This window comes from Platalea leucorodia, assembly GCF_965183815.1.
Source record: "Platalea leucorodia genome assembly, chromosome: 1".
NCBI classification, from domain to species: Eukaryota; Metazoa; Chordata; class Aves; order Pelecaniformes; family Threskiornithidae; genus Platalea; species Platalea leucorodia.
This window is the reverse complement of record NC_138823.1, coordinates 143,131,077-143,143,750: the sequence shown is the minus strand read 5'-3', so window position 1 is coordinate 143,143,750 and position 12,674 is coordinate 143,131,077. Positions and strand designations below refer to the sequence as shown.

The 12,674-nt window shown below is 34.7% G+C and overlaps 1 protein-coding gene across 13 annotated transcripts in view; it reads left to right on the top strand.

Moving 5' to 3' along the window:
• The window catches only part of AKAP9 (A-kinase anchoring protein 9), a 120,868-nt gene that overhangs the window by 31,643 nt on the left and 76,551 nt on the right, over positions 1–12,674 (top strand). For 7 of the 13 annotated variants that reach the window (XM_082323955.1, XM_082323954.1, XM_082323959.1 and 4 more), the window contains exons 3-6: positions 1,255–1,299; positions 8,930–8,983; positions 9,390–9,560; positions 12,120–12,275. In XM_082323955.1, coding sequence (XP_082180081.1) covers positions 1,255–1,299; positions 8,930–8,983; positions 9,390–9,560; positions 12,120–12,275 — 426 coding nt within the window. Of the gene's footprint in view, positions 1–1,254; positions 1,300–8,023; positions 8,353–8,929; positions 8,984–9,389; positions 9,561–12,119; positions 12,276–12,674 lie in introns of those variants that run through there. The other 6 variants (XM_082323958.1, XM_082323963.1, XM_082323962.1 and 3 more) reach the window with 4 other exon arrangements.

The following is a 12,674-nucleotide window of genomic DNA, read 5'->3' as shown; positions in this document are numbered from 1 at the left end:
TTTTAAGGTGGACCTTTTTAATTTTTAAAATCATATGCACTGTATGAATTTTAGCTTCCACATACATATTTTAAGTTAGTTTTGTGCACTCTGTACATAAAATAATACCCCTTTTTTAGGTTAATTACATTGTGGAGCTACATATTGGATTCAAAATATGTAGAATCCATGATGTTGGGATTGTAAAAACTGCAGAGCTCCAGTAGGTCTGAGTGGCAGATTTCTTTAAAAAAAAAATACAAAATGAAATACAGTTGACAGTTCCAAATTTTACTTATGTCTACTGATGCGAAACTGACTATGTTTCTTTGAAAATAAGCCTGACAGAATTCAGTGTAAAATGGAGACTGATTTAATGTGAGGCTGGCTAACGTGTTAAGTGAATTTTGAAAAAGCCCTATTATGTACATTTCATTTTTGCTAAAGTAGTTTTAACTCAAAATTACACTTTTCTAGTTCAAAAGGGTACTTACTTACTCCCCAATAGTGCACTTTATATAGATAATTTTGCTTATTTTCCTACTAACATCTTGATTCCCAAACCTGATACATTTTATGTAGTTCATCAAGATACTCTGTATTTAATTCAAGCATCTTCCATGGCATGTTTATGCTCAATTTGTTAAGGCTTTGTTCCCTAATTGCTCTAATTCATTAGATCACAAAATCTGAATCTTTGTTCTTGTTCTTCCTGATCACTTTTACCTTTCCTTGGTTTCCATGGAAGCTGAAGGAGAATATGAGTGTTTGTTTTAAGTTTCTAGTAAACATCAGAAGTCTTGCATGTATGAAAATGACATTCAGTATGTGACTATGTTCTTAAGCCAGCAAAATTCCTAATTGGATAAAAGTGAACTACCAGAGAAAAGTCCTTGTCTTGGTACTCCTTATTTCCTTTAAAAAAAAAAACAAACAAAAAACCCAACAAAAACAAACAAACAAACAAACAAAACCAAACCAAAAAATTGAGTTACATTTCCAAAATATTATTTTGTACCAGTAGGTTGTATTTTCATTAGAAGACTTTATCATGTAATTATAATGTTTCCATGATCATAGTTGAACAGCAAAGTAACTTTTTCACGGCTGGGATTTCAAGGAAGTGAAGTGGCCTTCGCTATATATATATTCTAATCAAATTCATGTAGACCTTAATATTTTTGAATACTGTCTACATTCTCAGAAACAGATGGAAAGTGTCTTGTTTAATATTTTGAGTGCCATCATTATAAATATTTTAATATTTTATTTTAGCCAGAAAGTGAAATTTCCACCACAGTAGAAGATTACAGTTCTGAGGTAAGACTGAAGTAATGCTTCTCCTAATTTTCTTTCAACTTTTTCTTTTACTTGTTTACTGCAATGCTATGCATTGTTTTTCAAAAAGAGAAGGAAAGAAAGACCAGACGTGATGTTATAGACAAAGCTGTTGCATGTCATTACTGGTATGATTAACGTACCATTAAAGCAAGCATTATGTCAACTATATAATGGGATGGTTACTATAATCAATAATGCAGTAGATATATGAACTGTTGTAACAATGTCATCATTATGGTTGTATTAATGCTTCGTGTTGCCATTGGAGTTGTGGCTGTGCATAATTTCTACTAATTTTCTGTGGGAAACTATTTAACAAGTTGATTACGTTTTAATGAGTTCCAAAGCAGCCGTTGCTCAGCGACTGGCTAGGCGTCAGTCTGCTGGTGGGAGGTGTGGTGAGTGATTGCCTCTGCATCACTTGTTGTTTGGGGGTTTTGTTTTCTTTCACTTATTAAGCTGTCTTTATGTCAACCCATGAATTTTTCTTGCTTTTGCCCTTCCGATTCTCTCCTCCATCCTGCTGGTGAGGGAGGGAGGGAGTGAGTGACTGACTGACTGACTGACTGACTGTGTGGGGGCTTAGCTGCTGGCCGGGGTCAACCCACCACGCATTGGCATCTACTAATCTCTGTCACGTCGAAGGGTAGTAGCGTATATGGATCTTTGGTCTTGCCAAATAAAACAGTTATGTTTGTAAGGAGTAAATTACCTCATGCATAAATGTGGGTCAAGAACATGCTTGCAAGAAATAGCCAAGGAATATCTGAGTACAGTAAATATTGTTTCTAGTTTAAAAAATTAATTTTTCATTGTCTCAAACAATCACTTCCTGTAGTGACAATCTGGGTTTTGTTTTGGAGATCTCTGTGCTAAACACTTCTGCAAAATACACCCCAGAAGCTTAAGCTTGGCTACAAGTAAGAGGGGATGAAGTAATCAAACGAGTCTCCATTGCTGAAGTAAATTTGGTGTAGAATACTTTGCTCCTCTCTTGATGTAGCCTTTTGTAAGAGAAGGTGACTATGTCTTAGAATAACTATTTGTTCCATACTAGTATTATAGCTGCTTATTGTGAAGCCTAAGGGAATATACACGCCAGACAATGTGTCCCTGACCTGTCGCACTGCATGGTGCAAAAGTAAAATCATTATCGCAGTGGGCAGTCTAGACATGCCCTGAAAACTGGAATGACTTTTCTTTCCCAACTTAATGCTCTGTCTTTACTTGCACCTTCTCCCAGCATATTCTCTTGACCAACTCTGTGTCTCTTTTCTGTCCCCTAGTTTTTTGTAAGTTCTTCCCTTCTCTGTAATAGCTCCTGTCAATCTTTTCACCTTCCCTTGCCCCGCTCCTTTTTCCCCTTGCTTGGTTTCTTAGCTCAGCCTTATAGGCTTTTCAGCCTGTTTCTATTCTTCCTTTTTCTTCCTCAGTCATTCCAAATCCCAGTTTCTTTCCCAGCCTTTCCAACTTTATCCAAGCATTTTTCTTCCCTTCTTTCTTCTTTTAATATTTTTTTCTTCATCTCCCTTGAAAACCTCTTGTCCTTTATTCGCTCTTCTTATGTTGCGATCTTCCTAATGTTCAGCTCAGCTTGTTCTAGATGTAAGCAGTAGTTTTTCTTTCCAGCCTCCCTCACCAAATCCCACTTTCAGTTTCCTCCATAGATTTTGTCTCAGCCTTTTTAGTTGAGTTCTTTTCCTGTCCCTGTCTTCCCCAGTTTGACTCTTTCTCTCCCACTTTTTCCTCCTGTCCTTGTTTATAAGCACCCTCACTTTCTTCTGGTGTGTTGGGAGAAGGCACTTGGGAGTACAGGGAAAACGTTCCCTCACATTCATTATTGGCTACTTTCAAATACAGAGTACTGAACCATATGGACCCTTGGTCTGGTCAGTCATGATCATTCTTATGGCATGTTTTTTGTGATAGGAAATTAAAAAAAACATATATATATATCTGAGACTGACACTTTTGGAATTGAAGATTGCAGCCCAGCTGCTGGGCAGTGCCGTAAATGAAAGAAAGAAAAAGATTTTTATGGAGGGATAGGTGCAAGGGGTTGAAGCAAACTCTACCTGGGGAAAAGAAAAAAAAAAACAAAAAAACAAAACAACAGTTTAAAGATTTAGTATTTTTCATAGATAAAATGTGGTTTATTTTGTCCAAGGAATTAACGTAGCAAAGAACAAAAAGAATCTGAGTTTGCTTTATGTATGGTAAGATGATAGGGCAGTATGTGCACACAGTTTGGCCGTTGAGAATGTAGCAAATACACTTTTGAACAACTGCTATGACCTTACTGCACCTTTTTAGAATATGCGTCACCATGGTATGTGATTACTATTAAATGGAATATGCAGTATGTGAAGAATGAACTCTTGAAAACAGTTGACAATGGCATTGATGTTCACGTATTTTTACAAGAAAGAGGTATTACGTATGTAATGAAATACAACTAAGAAATTTTGATCACTTCTGAGGTTGTAGGAAGCAATGCTGGAGACTGATTGCAAAAGCTCAAGAAACCTCACCTTTGCACAAGGAGACAGAATGCAGAAAAGATCTGGCATAATGCCTCATGATAATTGTGGATACATTCTGGGTTTTAGTGTTTTGTTGTTAGAATCAGTTTAATTCAAATCTCTTATTTTAAAATGAATTTTCACATCTAAACACTTAACTTTACCCTGCTTCATTCTTCAAAGATTTCTGTAGTTGCCTACGGAGTATATTAGGGAGCAATTTTTCAGATACTAAAGGCAATAGAATTACAGCCAGACTGCCTTCTGAATGTGCCTTTTAAAAAGTTGCAGATTTCCTCAAAATTGCAGTTTTCCTCAAAAATGCAATGACAGATGCATTTCTAGGCACTTCTTATTCTCATTCCTGCAAAAAGGCTTTTTACCTCCATGAGAGTTGTTTTCTAAGACATAAGTAGGCAACACAAAACTTGTGAGTAGTAACGTGATACTGGATCTGGTGAAAAACAAACTCAAGTGGTGAGAGTTGCTATCTTAATAAGCTCTTTTTAATTCCAGTTCATTACAATTGGTTGGTATCTGCAATGAGGAAACAAGATGCTTAGGAATGCATATATTTTAGAAACTGAATTTTCAATGTGTTTCATGTCAGCTGTAATGTTACTTTTATTATTAAAAGCTTTACTTACATTCATGGCCACCCTCTAAATAAAGCAATCTGAAGCCTTTTCAGTTGAAGAAGACAAGAATAAGTTAAATTTTGTCTGTAACAGCATAATTATGAAGTTGTATGAGATCTTGAGCTTACCTTTTTTTCAGGTACATGACCTCCTTTTTTTGGAATGCTAAGAAACCACACATTTGTAGAAACATAGGCTTGTTGATCCATCTTTTCCCTCATTGTTTAGAACATCTGTATTCTTTTTAGTGGTTTTTGTCAGAAATTATGTTGAAATCGAGGCTGTCATGCTTCAAAGTGAAACACATCATAAATAATTTGTTTTTTTGTAGTTAGTAAAATAAGTCAGATGGTTTTAATTCTTCAGCCCCTTCTCTTGAGGAATTGGATAAAATTCAGTGATAAGTATTTCCCTCTTTAGGAGACTCATCAGACACACAATTATAAGCCAATACAGTGGTCTAAGCAAAGTTGAAGGAACCAGTGAATGTTTGTATAAGACTTCTTGTCTTGAAGGAATTTCATTGTAAATACAGTCTCTTGTTTAGTTTTGTTCTGCCACCTCTCTAAAAGCCTACACTATCAAAGGTAGTAGTCAAACCGAAGACTCATAAATCCTTCCTGTGACCAGCTTGCCTTTTGTAACAAATTATTCTGTTTGAGCAAGAATGAAACCTACCTGCATAGTCTTAAATTAAATTGTAATGGTGCTTAGCTGTTTAAGGTTGTGGTCTAAACTCGGAACTAAGGGAAGTTAGGCTTTTTCCAACAGTTAGAATTTTTTGGTTTTTTTTATAACTGTGTAAGGTAAAGTTGCCCCCATATATTTTCCATATGCCTCAATTTTACAGTACATCTGAAAGACTGTTCCACCTCATTTTTTTTCCCCCTTTTATTGACTCTCTTCCCAAATTGCAAAGCGTACCTCTGAAAAGATGGTTAATATGAAGTCTACAAAGTTCTTTTTTTTTTAAATGTTAATGAAATTCTATACCTCAACCTTAACCACAAAATCTTCTGTTGTGTGCTATTAATATATAGAAAAATATATTTAGCCGTGATATTTTAAAAAGCCATCAGAAAAGTTATTAACCTTAGCTATATTAAATGATTATAATTACTTTCATCACAAACTGAAAATGTTTTTTGTTTATGGAATATAAAAAAAAAAAAAAAAAAAACCACAAAAACTGAAATTCATTTTCCCAAGTTACCCTAATTTCTAATTTTAGCTAAGTTTCATATAGTCAGTTGTGACATAACTAGAAAATTGAGGAGAGGCTAAGAACATTGACAAGCAGTGTTGGAAGTGTATTATTTTTTGTGAAGGAATCAGATGTCCGAAATGTAAAAGAAAAGGGGGGAGCAGGGAATGAAAGCATGAGATAAAATTATTAATCCATTTCAGATACTTCTGTATGTTTCTACTACCAAATCAAAGCACTTTTTAAATCAGAAGTCTGCTTGCCGGTCTGTAATAGTTTGTATTATTTTCATGCCTTAAGGTATTTTCTACATTTGTCAGTGATTGAACGGTATGTATTGAACTATGCTGAGCATGAATTTGGTACTTATAAAGGGAAATCTCTGTAGTACTGGCATTAATGTTATAAGTAGTTACACATTATGCATTATTATTGATATTTCTGAGGTACAGTTTCAGGTCTTCCAAGGTCTAAGGAACATTAAAAGGGGTACAGTGATTTCATAAATTTAATCCTGACCTCTGGTGGCAATTGTCATGAATCGCTGCTTTAATTCAGTGGTGGAAGTTGGTTTTCCTTATGTTTCTCTGGAAGAAGATTCCTTTCGTTTGTCTTAAGCATATAAAGTGATGATGATGAAATATAAATTGTACCTTTATTTTTAGCCAATAGACTACAAATTATATTTTACTTAATATTAGTAAATACTATTTCTGTGAATTATTTTGAAAATATAAGCAAGAAAGAAAAACCAGACAGAATGTCCTTCGAGGGACTTCCATAACCTTCACTTTTTTCATGTCTTTTGTTCACCAAAACAGTTGCTCCTGAGTAGCTAATGTGTTGTAAAATTTAATTTTTTCTTACTTTGTGGTTATTTGTTTATGCTATTATATCCAGAACTCTTGTTACTCCTCGCTTCCATTATCTTAAAATGCTGTGCGGTTTGATTGTTTCTTTAAATGTTTAATTGTTTGCTGGGATGTGTAACTAAGCACATCATAAGGCGTTAAAGCATAAGGACATTTCAGCGTTAAAGGTGAACTGCAAAGCTTTAAAAGAAGAAATTATAAGAGTCTACGTCAGTAGTATTTATGGGCTTGTGGAAGATCTCTGTACGGGTAAACCGCTGGGGCCATGAGACAAAAAGTCCATTAGGCCTTGTGTAGACATCTCTAAACACCGAAGTTGGTATCTGGACTACAGTCTTCATATATTGCAGATGAGTGAAAAATTAATTTTAAATTAAGATATTTTGAAGCTAATAACTCAGCCCCAACTGTCTGTCTGCTCTGACACAGCAGAATTTCTGTCATGCCTGAAGTTGCCAGGCTGCTCGCGAGGCTCCCATCAGCACAGCACCCTGCCGCGGCGGTCTGGCTGCTTTTCCCACAGATTACAGTGCAGTTTGTTGTCTTGGCATGTTTCAACTTGCACTTTACCAGAAAGGCATTTGAAAAGAGAAGGTATCAGATGAGAAACAGCATGGACTACCGTGTTGCTGTGGTTCACTTTTGTGGTGCCTAAGAGCTAGGCTCCTGTGAAATGAGGTGGGATTTCTGAAGTTCCAGACAGTTGTTTTGAATGTGTATAGCAAAATCCGTTTTACAAGTAAAAGGTCTTTTGTAAAAATTTCAGCTGCTAAGGCTTCTGGAACATCTAATGAGATAAGTCTTTTATGTCTTTCCTAGTAGCTCTTGTTATAAAGCATCTAAGAGTCTTTGATTGTTGCACACAGAAATGATTCACAGGAAGAGAAGTGTGTCCACTGTGGTAGATTACAAGAATCATACACTACATGTTTATCAATTAAGCCTAAATAAAATGGGAGTTACAAAAAAAAAGGAAAAGTAGTATTTCATAATAGCGTTTCTATTAAACTACTAGTGTTATTAATCTGGGACAAGCACCAAAATCTGAATAAAGACATTGGTGCCAGGCGCTGTGTAGACACTTGTGTGTCTGAATGTAGAGTGAACATCTGGCAATACACAAACGATGTGCAGTGCCTCTATGAGTTGCCTGGACTGCTGTTTGCTGCAATTTTCTTTATTCTTTCTAAAATAAGGTAGTAAACTCTCTCTGGTGTCTTCCTTTTTACTGAGGAAGGCAGGAATTGAAAGGGCACTGTGTCAGCTCTGCAGATTCTTGTCTAATGCAGGTATATTCATTCTCTTAATACAAACTCCATGACTATATTGATCCCATTTATAACAGTGTACTTCCATGTCAAGTAACTTATTGATTTTCTCAGGCATGGTAGTCCTTTGTAAATAAGCCCTGATCTAGACTATGGCAGATGTCTGAGCAGTATAGCTTCTTTTTTTGATGTTAACAGAATATTTGGGTCTGAAATGCTATGATGCCTTTCCATCTCTAGTACCATTATTTTTGTTTCAGGCTCTGATGTAATAAACAGCTCTGAGGGGAAATACAGCTGTTCTTGCTTTCTCATTTTAAAACATTGGTCTGCTGTTTTAAAAGCCTGCCTGTCTGTTATGGTTACTCACAAGTACATAGCATATTCTTTTCATTTGGTTTTCTTTTTTTTTTTAACCTATAACTGCTACTTTGGCTTGTGCTTGCCTTTTGGACGTTCATCATTATTGGTTTGCACAGTCTGTAGAACCAAAATTCTCACAGAAGCTGAAAGGGGTTGCAGTGTTAGGTGAGTGAAAGAGGATTTTTTCCAAATGTCTTATGTTAAATATATAATTTCTACTCTTTTTCAATCTTAAGAAATACCTCCAAATTGAGGATGAGAGTCGATGATACTGCCTTTCATCCAGTATTGAGAGATTGGTGGCTTTCAGAAATAGTAAATCTTGGGGTGTATAAATATCTTTTAGAAAGCATAACTATGTTTAGTAATATATAGAAATATTAAACATATAACTTAAAATGCAATAGTATTTCATTTTAATCATTTAAAGTATAAAGCTTTGCATTGACCTTTAAATCTGAATTCCTTTGTTTTCTCTAGATGTTTAAATTTGTAATATGGCTTTTGTTTTTAGACAGTAGTACCTATTTTTGCAATTTTGTGTGTTTTACCTGTTACCTATGCTTACTTTGATACAATTTACTATATATAAAGCCATTTTGTATTTCAAATGAAACAAATTTTTGTAGCATAAAAATTCCTGTGGGTCTGCAGGAATCATCACGTAAGATTCAAATGAATGGAAAATAGAAATCAAGCTTTATTTCAAATAATAATGTATTTAGAAATTGTCTTTATACAGGTAAATGGTTGCAGTTTTGTGACAAGAACAGCTATACCTGCAGACTTAATCAGGGTACAGTATTGCAAATTGAATCGTAATACTAATGGTGAATACTAAAAACCTTGAACAATTTGTCTTGAACAAAAACTATGTTGCTGACTAATACTTTATTTTGCATGCTGTGCTCTGCATCTGCATTGTTTGTTAATATAGTGTATCGTTAAACCTGAAATGCAAAACAATTTACTACTTCTATTAAGGCTAAGATTATAAAGCAGAACTTGCAGAAACGCTTTATGTCAGTGCTTTTGAGGTGTGAATTATACTAACAAAGGAGGTTACCATGGCAATAAGATCTTCAATGCTGTATTGTATGTTAATGTACTGAGGTGGCGTTTGATACAGAATTTAATATTTGCATTTACTTACTGTGATAAAGCATAAAAAATGGCATGTTAAGGAACTTGGATTGATTTAGGAAGAAGAATTTGGAGTTGGAGAGATTTGTTCTGAGCATGGAATGCAGCACTCTCACATGCAGCTAGAGGTGATGGAGAATGAATTGGCTGGGAAGCAGCAAGAAATTGAAGAGCTAAACAGAGAGCTAGAAGAAATGAGGGCAGCATATGGTACAGAAGGATTGCAACAGGTATAATTACCTTATGTTGCTTTCTGCTTGCTACTCGGTTACGTGCAAAAATGCAGAGCATCACCTGAAAGAGTTCACACTTAATGATAGTTGCTCAGAATGCAGTCAGTGTGTGGTATAGAATTACACGTAATTTCTTTCAGTCGCATACCATGTGCTCTATTTCTTTGAATGGCATTTCCATTGTGTGTCCTTTTTCTCTGTATTTTGTAACTAGAATTCCAGTCTTCTTCACAGTGACTTTCTTCAAAACAGGAATGGAAAGATGATTTTCTTCAAGAAAAGCCCTAATTCTTCTCTAGTTGTGCAAAGACTGCATTTCTTTAATACCTTCCTGTTCCTCCAAGATCAAAAAACTCAGGTTTTACTTCCTAATGAGTGATACAACTGAGTTGATCCTTGAACCAAAAAGGTATTTGTATGTCAGACTTCACAGTCTGAAATGCAAGGCAACTGTGACAGAATGTTTTAGTAAACATCTAATAACTTGGGGTTACAGGGAAGCATTTCTTACTTCAGAAATACCATTGGAGCTTGAATATATGTTTTAAAGTAAGGAATATTAAATACTTATTCTTCCAGTTTAAGGAAGTGGTGCAATGCACTGAAGTCAGTGCTTTGTCATGCTTCATGTCTTATTTATCTCTCTCTTTTAATTTGGATTCAGATTACATCATTGTTTTTCTATTTTTTGCAAAGTACTACAGAATACCAGAATTGTTCTAATATTCAGTCGTTTTCACCTTCATTATTGTTGCACAATTATAATTTTTTCTGCTTTCATTTGTATTTTATCCGTGAAAATGGATGTCATGTTTTCCACCATAGTAGAGTGGTCTTTAAGTGGTTGCCCTGGAGGAGGTGGTTTATCATTCCTTTGTCTGTTGGTGAATCTCTGGTGTTGCATTTTAAGTCAAACTTAGCTTCTAATTACTGTGTCTTGTACCTGTTGTGCTAAACATGATGGTCATAATTATAGAATAATAAAGAACATAAACATAATTTCAGTTTCTCACAATTGTGACTACTGTTAGTTTTTCCTGAAAAAGATGAAAGTTAAAATGTTTGCATTTTTTAAATGGCTATGATTACTATTTTTAAAATGAACTCAAAATATATTAAAACAAAACAGGCTGTGGTACAATACTATTTTAATAGTTGCAGCATATTCTTGTATGATAGTGGTACAGCATATAATATCTCAGTTGAGAAATGCATATGGTTTATTTTTCAGAAGAAACAAAAGAATTGTAAAAGGGGAGTGGGGAAGATATGTTGTGTGCTTTAGTCCTGCCTGTTTGTTAAAGAAAAAGATTGAATAAAAAAAGTTGAAAGTTATCATATAACAATGTGTGGATCAGAACAGATAAATTTAGTTATTCAGTTTCATTGAACAGGTGCAAAAGGAATGATATGACACACTAAAGTGTCTGATCTGTTCCTAATTTTCTCTATTATAACAAACATCTAGTATTTCCACTAGATCCATGCTTTTAAAGTAGGAGTTCACTGCAGTGCTCTGAAAAGAACTTTGAAAGAATTTTCTCAAATTCTTTGCATAGTTTGGCTTGTTTAAGGCACTTCTTGTTTTTATGTCCCACTGAATATTGTCCCTGTCCCCTCAGTTAGTAAGCTTTATCTGGACGCATTATAATGTTACTTCAAGACTCAGTATATAACCTGGAGAAGCTTCTTTTTGGGAGCATTGTAAACAAAACAGTTACAGAAGGTGACTGATAGTTTAAGAAATTTGCAATATGTAGAGATGAAGCTTCCACTAGCCTTGAATGAGTTCAGATTGACAAAGTGACTTTAAAGTGAGTAACATCTATTTATATTAATATTTAATTGCACATGAAAATAGTCCCAATTAATATTGTAGAATTTCTGGCTGCCTGAGTGTAATCCTACAAAAAACAAAACATTTGCAAAGGAATTTTTTCCATACTTTTATTATTTCTTCATCATTACAAATTACAAAAGATCCACCTATTAAATACGCTGTATCAGTTCTGCAGCTTGAGCTGATTTTTCTCGTGTGTTTATGAATAATTTCTTTGGGTTCACAGTGTAGGATACTGCATGGTATCTATTATATACTTTTAGTATGATGAATGCAATTTATTGCACTTTCAGTGAGAAATGTTATAACTTGCATTTATTGTGGGAAAAGTGACATGAGTAGTTGTACAAAATTGTTGAAACACCGTAAGTAGATACTCTGGCCATCCTTTATGATGGCTTGTTTATGTGGCCACGCTTTTAGTTTGAAAACAATTTATATATTTAACTGATTAAGCTTCTTAAAGGTTCAGATTTTGTTCTTTGATAAATATATTTTATGGAGAGGTCATATATTGTTAAATGGGGGGAAAAAATCTGTTTCTGAAGTATTTACAAATAGAGTTTGTGAAAACATAAATGTTCTAGTAGGTCTGTGTGACATCTTTTAAATGGAGAGGTTAGGGATGACGTATTCCTGCTTAACTAGAATAAGTTAGTATTTTTTTTGTCTGTGGCTTTGATGTGCACTAATAGTTTAAATTCTATCTTTTGTAGCTGCAAGAATTTGAAGCTGCTATCAAAAAAAGAGATGACATTATCACTCAGCTCACTACTAACCTACAGCAGGCACGGAAAGAAAAGGATGAAACTATGAGGGAGTTCTTAGAGCTTACTGAACAAAGTCAAAAACTGCAAATTCAGTTTCAGCATGTAAGTTACAGCGCTACCAATATTTATTTAGGTTTGAAAATTGGTGTCACCTTGGAGGGTCTATAAATGGCTACTTCCTGTAGAAACACAGAATTTTTTGTGCATTTTTTAAGAATTGGTCTCTTAGTATAGATCAGCAGTCACTTTACCAATCCTACAGTTATCATTATAGTACCTGGTTTATTGTACCAATTCATTATAAAATAATAAAGATTAGTCTGTTTTCTTCCCTAGTATGTGGTGATAGCATCTGATAAATACTGAATGATGGCAGTTATCTTAGGGGAAAACACTTGTGTAATTAGTTCTCAGAGCTTTGGGCTGAAATCCAACCTGTTCCCTTTGAAATCAAAACAACCAGCCATTAAATTTAGTGGGCCACCATTTCATGCTCCAGTC